Source organism: Amia ocellicauda, chromosome 6, assembly GCF_036373705.1.
Source record: "Amia ocellicauda isolate fAmiCal2 chromosome 6, fAmiCal2.hap1, whole genome shotgun sequence".
In the NCBI taxonomy this organism is placed as follows: domain Eukaryota; kingdom Metazoa; phylum Chordata; class Actinopteri; order Amiiformes; family Amiidae; genus Amia; species Amia ocellicauda.
Genome location: NC_089855.1, coordinates 9,487,712 through 9,498,063, shown reverse-complemented (window position 1 = coordinate 9,498,063; position 10,352 = coordinate 9,487,712). Strand labels below are relative to the sequence as shown.

The 10,352-nt window shown below is 42.9% G+C and overlaps 1 protein-coding gene across 4 annotated transcripts in view; it reads right to left on the bottom strand.

The window, feature by feature from the left end:
- Window positions 1-261: 261 nt before the first annotated feature.
- The window catches only part of sytl5 (synaptotagmin-like 5), a 52,491-nt gene continuing 42,400 nt past the window's right edge, over window positions 262-10,352 (bottom strand). For 3 of the 4 annotated variants that reach the window (XM_066706046.1, XM_066706044.1, XM_066706045.1), the window contains 12 exons: window positions 9,833-9,956; window positions 9,021-9,150; window positions 7,905-8,008; window positions 7,075-7,173; window positions 6,093-6,146; window positions 5,385-5,563; window positions 5,068-5,170; window positions 3,649-3,810; window positions 3,130-3,238; window positions 2,722-2,857; window positions 2,398-2,606; window positions 262-2,203 (listed from right to left, as the gene is read on the bottom strand). In XM_066706046.1, coding sequence (XP_066562143.1) covers window positions 2,061-2,203; window positions 2,398-2,606; window positions 2,722-2,857; window positions 3,130-3,238; window positions 3,649-3,810; window positions 5,068-5,170; window positions 5,385-5,563; window positions 6,093-6,146; window positions 7,075-7,173; window positions 7,905-8,008; window positions 9,021-9,150; window positions 9,833-9,956 — 1,552 coding nt within the window. In that variant the 3' untranslated portion in view covers window positions 262-2,060. The remainder of the gene's footprint in view (window positions 2,204-2,397; window positions 2,607-2,721; window positions 2,858-3,129; window positions 3,239-3,648; window positions 3,811-5,067; window positions 5,171-5,384; window positions 5,564-6,092; window positions 6,147-7,074; window positions 7,174-7,904; window positions 8,009-9,020; window positions 9,151-9,832; window positions 9,957-10,352) is intronic. The other variant, XM_066706047.1, reaches the window with a different exon arrangement.

Sequence of the window (10,352 nt, the reverse complement as noted above, 5' to 3'; positions counted from 1 at the left end):
TCTGTTTAGACTCTCTTACAGTTCAGTATTTGATTTGGTTGCATCCACTGTTTTTACACTGGAGTCATTATCGCTGAATCGGAGCAACGGCATCGAATTTAGCAACGGCATCGCAGCCCAGGACCTGTATGAAGTTGCAGGTTTTGACTGAAAATAAATGTTATTTTTTCCTGTATAGGTGCTTATGGCAGTTATTTATTTCTTCCAGAAAAATCCCCAATAAACATATTCCACTTTTAATATGACAACACAGAAAATATATATTATAACCAAAGCATTTCCTTTAATCTTACAAAGAGACGGAGGTACAGAGACAGGGATATAGTGAGTAACAGATGCAGGTAAACTGGTTAACAGCAACACCTATTGTTTTGCCAGAAAGCAGAAAAATAGGTGAGGACAAATACATAGCAGATAGGAAATGAACAACTGTAAAGATTTGTCACTGAAACAAGGTTGAAGGTAGACAAATGCAAAGTAATAGAAAGTGGTTAGCACTGTCTGGCTTGATATTACCACTCATTTCCAGGAAAGCTGACCGCATTTTCAAATCAATCAAATTGTGTCTACAGTTAATATGTGCTTCTTGAAATCAAAAACATTTGTTCAACATATATCAAAATGCTTACAGTTAACATTACAACAAAGCAATTTCCCTTTTCAGTCTCTAAGGACAGCCGGGTTATCAAGATTCACAGTCACGTAACAATTGGTTATGAAAAATGTAGCTCTATTACAAAAATATAACTTGGATGATTTAGAAGGAGGGGAAAATGTAGTATTATGCCTAGTAAATGCATTACAATAATTGCCAAGATCGACTGCTGCAAAAGGGCAAACTCCAACCTGTCTAATGCCTACTGTGGAGAAACAGGAAACCTTTATAGTGAGTACACATCGTAATTGTGCTTTCTTCTGCCTTTCCATTTCACTGGAGATCTCTCTGTGAATCTCTCACTGATGAGATAAGTGCACAGTAAATGTTATCCACATATTGTACAGAAAATATGCACCTGGAGAAGTCGCTGCAGTTACTGCAAAACCCTCTGGGCCCTCACATATCCACATCTTTAGTGCATGTCTTTTCAGATGATCAATCAGATGTTTTGTAGAAGCTCTGACTTGTGCAGCTGGGCTCCTTTTTTCACAGACGTGACCAGCAAATACATTTCCACAAGACGTCTGGGCTGGAACGCAAGGTTGGTTTGTCCAAATGCCTCGCTGAGAGAACATTTAAACCAGGTGTCTGAATTGGTTGCTAAACTTTCCAGAATAAACAAACCATACGATGCATTCTGAAATGCTTCTGGCTGCACAAAGCTGGCATAGCTGACTAATGAATATTAAACCAGGTATTTGTGTGTTTGGAATGTACATTTTTCAAATGAGCAAATAGCATGATTGTGTGCTTCCTTATGAAATTTTATGAACTCTTTCATGTGGACGTAAAATATTTATTACAGATGAAAGTTAAAAGTAGCCAAGTCCACCTTTAGAGAGCATCCTCCTTTTCATTTCTTTGTAACTATACCACCATTCTAGAGAACAGGGCTTACTGATGATCTTGAATCTGTCGCTGTGAATGTGCTGTTACGAGGCAGGGTGGGGGGGCGTGTTTCCAGGGTCAGTTCAGCTGAAGCACCAGAGGTACATCCCAAGAACGGGCTCCCACTAAAACATCCTGACCACATATGTTGTGTCAAACTGAAACACCTAAAGGACGAACGATGTCCTGTTTGCACAAATTAGACTCTTTCTTAATCATTCCAAGACCTTTCTGAACAACATTAGACAATCTCAACAACATTTAATTGAAAGTCCACCTAGTGTGCATAGTCAGAACAGCTGGTCCTGTTCCAGCTTATTCTGTAGCGCCGTCTTTTGTTTAATGTTTGGTCTTCGTTAGAGCAGGTTATGCATTTATAGGGCATAATACAGTACATTGTCCTGAACAGTACAACCCAAGGCTTTTTGCATGGGATAGGTCTGCTGGGCTCCATCCAACTTGTGTTGCAGGAGGGAACGGAGAGCTGAAAACAGTTTGTATCTTCCTAGTCTGCTCAGGTCGTGCGTTTCCCCATCGTGGACCTCAGCATCAGTGTGCTCTCCTGAGGGGCTTCTGGGTTGTCAATCATTCGCCGCCAGACCCGTTGCTCCTCCCCTTGCGAGTCCATCCAATCCACTTCATTCCCATAGCTCAGACCTACAGCGGAGAAAGAAATGTTCAATCGACCAATCAAATAATATTAATACAGCTCCTTATATACGTAGTAAAATGTCACAAAGAGCTTTACCAAAAAAAAAGTGTCCCCCTAAATTTACATAAAACACCATAACCGCAACCATTTTCTCAATCACAACACAGTGTGGAATATGGTGCTTTTGAATCCCACTCACCGTTCCCCAGGCCGAGACGGACGCCCCCCAGGAACACGTTGCTGGACAGCGACTCCTTGTCCCACACGGTGAGCTCCAGACAGACGTTTTGCAGGTCGCTGGGCTGCAGGCCGCTGTAGCTAAACGTGTGGTTCCACTGCGGGTTCACACTCTTCTTCACCACCGGGGTTTTGTGCTTTGAAGATTTGCTGTTGTCTGGAAGTAGGTACCTAGTTTTGAGAAAACGCAACTTTGTCATCGAAGATGCAGGAATTCGGACGTGTGTATATCCACAATTACACAGAGAAAACTGGATAAAGTCCACGTGCGAAGTTTCGGTCTTACCCCTTAACAAATGTGTCTGACGTGCCGCCTGATTTCACTGCGGTTAAATTTTTGGCCTCTTTTATAACCAACTCCACTATTCCGCCTTTGGGCAGCTGGGTATTTGTTTTCTTCCCTTTCAGAAAACTTTTCTTAGCTGAGAAGACAAAGAAAGTATTAAAAAATAATGAAAATATATATTTCCAGGAAAATATACACAATGGACAGTAACTGTTCTCTTGAGGAGGCCTGCAAGAAATGTATATAAATCAACTTCACAGTGAAGTCGTGTGCAGCGGAGATCACATCGATTACAAAGCAAGCACAGAAAACCAGACATATTCCAGACGTCCTCTCTCCTCAAAAGACCTATTCTGTTAGTTTCAATCATGAAACCCAACTGCAAAGCTTGCCTGTCGAAGAGAGTACCTTGAAACTGATCCAGAGGCAGCATGAGGTTTTTCTCTGGTGGGATATAGCGCAGCACTATGGACAGCTCCCCCTTGTACTGCAGGACTGGATCGACACCCGCGTCCATCTGCAAACACCGGCCAGGACACATGGTCTTAGGAATCTGCTCACTGCAGTATTTTCAATTACATGCCAAAATCCTCTTCCTTAAAGCTCTACTCTAGTTTAGTTTGCAGACTCAACAGCGAATGTTGCAGAGCAGACAGAGCAAGATACACAACTAATCGTAAAGGGAAGATGATATTTTACAGACTGGTCTGGAATAGTAATATATGCACAAATTAGAACAAAACATGTAAGAGAGGAATACAAAAAAAACCACTAAAATTTAAATGCCAACAGGACCTTAAAATGATCGTCAAATAAACCCACTCTGTAACCTTTCAGTTTAATTAAAATCCCTCTAAGATCTGATTCTCCCCCCACCCTTCACCTCGACTGTTGCCTTAGAAACATGGCGATAAAGAATTTGTTTACCTTGGGCTGCAGCGAAAACCACTCCTCTGTCTGGTTCTCAAACTCCCATGAATCAAAGGGAACTTCCACCTCACCCAGGAAGCTGTTGTGTCCAAATCTGTCATTGTGCCACACAGACAGCTGCAGGGTGCGCGTCTCCAGCTGCGAGTGACTGATCACATACTGCCCGGAAACAAGAGAGGAGAAGCTAAGCTCTCTCGCAGCCACTGCTATCGTGACCCAGCCGATGCTCCATTACAGCGTCTGCTTCACACAGGCACAGGGCCTGCCTTCTGACCATCACAGGCAATTACACCAACTCCACTGCAGCTCCCACACTACACAACCCTGGAGGACCATTAAACTCTGCTCTCGCTGTTAAGCTGCACTCAGGAAGCCTCAGCTTTGTTAACCTGCTTTTCCTTTCCTCCAGTCAATTCCTCTGAGGACTGCTCACAGTCCCGGCTGTCTTTGAGACACCTGATACCAACAACAGGAAAGTTCCTGTCTAGGAAACTGGCCAACTGACACTGCTGCGCTCATTCAGCCATCACGGATGTGCTGCAGACTAAATAAGGAAGAGACAATGTGCCAGAGTCAATCTGCATTTCTTGCAGTGCTGGCCCATTTACCAACTCTTCAGTTAATAGAGCAGACACAAGAAATTTGAAAAACACTATGCTAAATTTAACTGCCATCGAATGCATTTTTAATGCATAAGGATTTCCTTGTTATTCCAATAAATATTTATACGTGCACGGAGAGCAGAACTTTCAGGAAATGCACAGAGGACCACAACAGAAAAGCCAGTCCCATTCTCCATCTACTAAAATATACATGGTGACCTGAACTTCTTTACCATCTATGCAGTATATATATATATATATATATATATATATATATATATATATATATATATATAGTAATTTAGTTCTCATTGAAAAAATATCAAACGAAAACTCTTAAGGTTTCTCACTAATTTTATTTCACTGTAGTTCAATGTTGTTTGAGAAATATATATATTAAAAAACATAAGTCTATGTTGTCAGTAAGGTTTGCAGTTATGAAATTATGCATGACAAACATAGATCCATAGTTCACAAGGCATAAATAAAAACATTTGTTTTACTGCTGCACAATTTCCTGATTTTTTTACCATGACAACAGCAGCACAGAAATTGCTTGGCAGAACCTTGAACAATTGCATCTAGGTGCTTTCTAAATATTGATAATATTAAAACCATGCCTGGTCATGTCAGTGCAAAATACCAGTTCCAATTGTGTTACAAATGCATTCAAATGTTCATCACCTCTCATTGCATTCTTAGTTTCTGTAGGGGGCTGGGACACTGTTTCGAGACCAATCAGTCATCACAACTTTACATTAATCATTAAGTCTACTGCTTGTACACAAACTGGGTGCCTAGCACCAGCTCTTACCTTTAATGTTTCATTGTAAGCCGGGTTAGTTGTGTTGGATTTTATGCTCGTTTTCCTCTTGCTCTGGCGAGATTTGTCTGGTAGGAGGTATGTCTTCACATAGCTGCAAACGCCCACAGCACACAGGAACAATTAATAAACACACGACAATGCCCGGACTCTGATGTTTACATTGTCTCAGTCTGCTTACAAAGGACAGAGCAAATGAAGGTACCACGCAATCTGGAACCTTCTTACCAACCGAGAGGAAAGAGAGGCAGCCTAGATATTTACAGAGTGGATTAGAGAAGCAGGGAGTTCAGTGCGACGGGCCTTACGGGTCTGTTCTCTGCTTCTTCTCGTCGCCGATGGCCAGGTGGCGACACTCTTTGACCAGGATGTTGAGAGCGCCGGTCTTGTAGCTGTAGCTGATGCCGAGGAGGATCTCGCCGCTAACGTTGGCGTGCCCGTAGTCCCCCGACTCGCTGTACACGCTCATCATGCTGTTCAGACTGCTCTGTAGGCACAGACATCGGAGGAGGAGGAGGGAATGTCAATACAGTGGAGCACCAGGTCTGTCCAACAATCTGTTTGTCAGCAGTGAGATCATTGTGGTGGCTTGGTCTATGTTCAGGGTAAGAGTGTGGGATTGGGTTGAGCAAAGTGCTGAGGTTCAGGTGAGGTTATGTGTGGGGATAGGGTTCACTTTAACTCAACACAGTTTCTTATCCAAAATCAATTCTCTAAACACAATAATCTCCAAACACACTGTAACACTTTATTCAGTATTTATAAACAAAACCGCAAAAATAAGGGGTAATTGTATAAGCAATGGGTGTGTGCTATGTGCAGCAGTAATTGATAATACATTACTTTCATCTACATATCTCAGTAATATACACACCAGAGTGTTTCCGGTCATTAGGAAGTGTGCGCTCGACTGCCCTAGAAGAACGCTTTAAAACCAACTGAGCATCTGACTACTCCAAAGGTGAAGACACAAAAAGCAGACAGAGAGGGAAAGAAAGAGAGTGAGGTGCACTCACAGTTTCAGCGTCAGAGTCGGGAACGTTTAGATAACTCCACTTCCTGTCCGAAGCCTGACGTCGAGAGGAGAAGAGGGCCACAGAGGGGAAACCAAAGAGAGCAGAGCGGAAAGACAGAGTGACCACACCGGTAAGGGCCCAGATGCTGAGGAGATAACCTCCCGACCCTCCTGTCATAAAGAGCCGTAGCCTGTGTATCTATCTATCTGAGGAGCAGACCAGGCCTGTCAGACGGAGTTGAACAGATCGCACTGGCAGTAGAGGACTCTCTGATACAAATCGGTCTCATCTTCCACAAGATGGAAATGATGATGATGATGATGATGATGATAAGAGGAGTATTAACATGAAATTCATTTTTGTGCTCCTCACAGCTACATGGAAAAAACAATCAGCTCCATTCTTTGATGTTTTGCAGAAGCCGTCAAAGCCATTAATGTTTTTTGTTTCCATGAACGCAGCGTTGAAAGCCAGGGATTAAACTCCAGCTGACACATCATGGAAAGCACGGGCAGAAGAGCTGCTTTAGAGATTGCTGTGGAAACTAAAAGCCCTAAATTGCTTGGAAGAGAGTGTTTTTTTAATTCTGAAATACCCACTGCAATCATTTTATGTCTTGGTACTTAGCAGTTTTTTTCAATTTTCCATAGTTCTGTAATTATTCACAATTATTCAATTAGTACCAAGGAAATGGTGTGGTTATTACACATATCCTAAATATTTGTCTTATCTTCCTGAAGTGAACAGTATTGTGTGTGGTGTTACAAAACAGAGATGACTTAATTTGTGTGCAGCCTAGGGCAGAGGACAACATCCGCCAACAGACTATTCATAATCTGGCCATGAGTCATGAGACTTGTTGGAAAAAAGGTAGAGAATTCATTTTTGGGAGAAGAGGGAGAAACGCTGTGATTGACAAACGCAGCCTGTGTTCAACGCGTTCGCCAGGAGAGCGGAGCTTGTTTCGCGCTCGAACACTTACCACAGACAAAGCGCTTTTCATGTTCCGGTGGGTGGAGAAGTTGTGTGCGGACATCAGCTCGTCAATGTCCTCCTCCCCTTCCTCTTCAGTCCCCATCAACTACACATGACAGATGACAATACTCAGGCAAGCACACGCTTTGTGGGCTGTATGAACAGGCTGCGGTATTACAGCACAGTAACTGCTGAACACAACATGCGCTGCAGAAGGGACGTTCTGAAAACTTTTAAATATTTGAAATGCAGAGAGTTATTATTCTCACTTTAATGAGCTGTAAATGTTATATAAACTGATGGCAGGTACAGTAGGATAAACCACAAAAGCTGATGCTACACCTGACCTTCAAACATAAAGCACCTTCTCGGATTAAAAGGGCAGCTCAAGACAATACTTAAATTACAACCAAAATATGATCGGCGCAGCCTTTGGCCTCCTCTACAGCATGAAACCCTTCCTTTACTATTCACCTGTGTATCTTCAGAATTTAAGTGTTGATTTTCTTCCCTGCCCAACATCTAGAGCTCATGACAGTAGTGTCCTTCAAGCTGGGATGAGTCTATTGAACTCAGAGCCCGAAGGAAGACATTTGGATGACTCTGTGTCAACCACAAACACCTCTCATAGGCATAACACGGAGTCAGCAGACGTGTAGAAGGAGAAGAGAGGCGATTCTAGAGTCTGCCTGTTTACGAGGCAATAGGAGCGTCCTTCTCACACGGAGGTGCTCTGTGGGATCGGCCCGTGGCTTCAGACCCGGTCAGCCAGCTCGCTGCGTGGCTCGAACACAGAGATACTGTGGGGGCGGACTCGCTCCCGCCGACCTGACTCACCGCATCGTTCAGCTCTCCCGGCACCGACCGGCACCGCAGGCTCAGCATCTCCTCGTTAAACCCGGCACATGGGCCACTCAGGTCCACCTCCGAGCGGCTGCGATCTGCCCCGGGTCCAAGAGAGAGAAAGCGGTCGATGAGACACAGAGCTCACATAAACACCTCCGTCGTGGAGAAGAGCAGGGTATTGAAACCTTGAGACAGTAGAATCTTTTTTAACTCACCAGATGGGCTCCTAATTCATCCGTTCTTACAGCATTTGTGCAAGGCCAAATTTTTTTTTGAAAGATATTTACATATTTTTAAGTATCCAGTAAGTTTAGCGAGGTCAAGGGCCTTCGTGACTACAAGCTACAAGCAATGAAATGCACCAATATCTGTACATCACTTTCTGAAATGTGTATCATAAACCATGTTACAAAGGTATTTTGTTTGGTCGGCGTGAACACACTGCTGTTTTTTAATCACCACTTTGGGCGAATTGCAGCAGACTGACTCATCTCCCCCCAGGAGGTCGGAGACACAGGCTGAAGGAGCAGGGCAGAGGGTCACACCAAATAGCTTGTCAGAAATCACTGCCATAAAGGGAAGACTTTGCATAGCTGTTACTAACCTGCAGTTTAATATATGGACTGCAAGTGGAGACAATATATTGACTGGGAGGTTCAGTTAAAATAGATGAGAGGTTCACTGCGAACAGCCTATACAACATTTAAACTGAATCGTGTTGTTATTAAATGTTAAGCTTTCCTACACCATGGCTTAGAAAAGACAGGGGAAAGCAACTGCCCTAACTTTTTAAGGGAATTTCAAATGATGCATAATCTGAAATACATCAAATAAAGACAAATCTTTGGTATATAGCAATTGTTATTAAAAAGGTGAACTGGAGATTGATCAAATTAAATAGTTTGAGCATAACGTTTTCTAAAAATACAAGCAACATAAAAAAAAACTTAGCTGCATAAAACTGTCATATTATCTACATTACATTGTTATATTGAACAATACAATTCTAGAATGGTTAAAATGGCTTCAATTCCAAACAAGAACAGTTCTTTCTGGAGCCGAGTTAAGTGCACCCAAGCCTTCCTCCGCACATCGAGAGCAGCATACCTGATGAGAGAGAAGCTCGAGAAATTGCAATCGAAGGAGTCCCAGATGTCTTCTTGAAATTCTGATGGGCCATGTCATCGTGCACGCTTTCACTGGCACGGAAACTCGCCACGCTCTCAGCACCGTCCGCCTGTAGAGAGAGGAAGAGCGAAGCATGGGAATCATGATCAAAACCATCATCATCCTAACCCTCTTCACCGGCGTGTGGCACCGCGGTACGCTACACAGGGGACTGTCTCCATTCGGGGATAATCAAAGAGGTGGCCACGTCATCGTTAGTTCGGGAAGGCGATGATAGTTTGCTGCAGAATTGAAGCATAATGTTATCTAAAATGGCAGCTCCGCTTCTGCCACTGAATGGATTGAAATCATTACCAGAGCTTCAAAATCTGTCAAGCCTGATATTAAATGCACCGCATTCAATATAAATTACACTAGGAGAGTTCATCTTTTAAAAAGGTGAGCAATATCCTTACTATGCGATGTGTGCTGTGAATACAAAACAGGACGGGACGAGCTTCCTTGTATGTCTTAGTCTTATTAAAATTTCTGTGTGTGTTGGCCTGGATTTTAATACTAAAGCGCATTGAAACAACGGACTTAATTAGTCAACTGGAACGAAGCTGAATATGAAAGTATCACCAAGGGACACACCCAGGAAGAGACACCAGGGCAGTGCGTTTGAAAAGCAGGTTTGTGAAATAACTAAAGGACAAATAATTGCTTGAGTTAATATGCTGTTCTGGACGTATTGTAAAAAATATAGCTGTTGCTGTACAGTGCTGAGCAGCTGCTGGCGCGTTGTGCCGTACCCTCCTGCTGTTCCCGGAGCCCGCGCTGCGTTGACTGGGCGTCGGGGATCTGCCGGGGGTGTTAGAGCGGAGGTTGTTGGGAACTGTCGGCATCCCTGATGACTCCAGAGCAATATTACTGCCTCTGTTGACACAAAAACAATGAGCAAAAGAGTCCGTCACAGATATATTGCATGTGACAAGTAAAACATCCCTTTTTATATAATCATTACTGCTGTGAGCAGGCTATTTAAACTGCGGCTGACTTCATGAGTAATTCATGGAATTGAGGTACAAGTAGTACCCAACCATCTGAGTAAAATTGTTTTTTTTCCCCCTAAATACAATGCAGGGACTCATGTCAGGAACAAAAAAGGAAAAAAACAGGAATGGTAATAAACAAATAGCATTGTGCAGTTTCTCTACAGTGCATGAATGTGCTTAATTGTAGGTAGAATTACATTTGTGAAATAACCTTGTAGAGCCACAGTCGTGATGTTACAATATTGTTGTACAAACAGTACATTAATAGTTTCTGTAA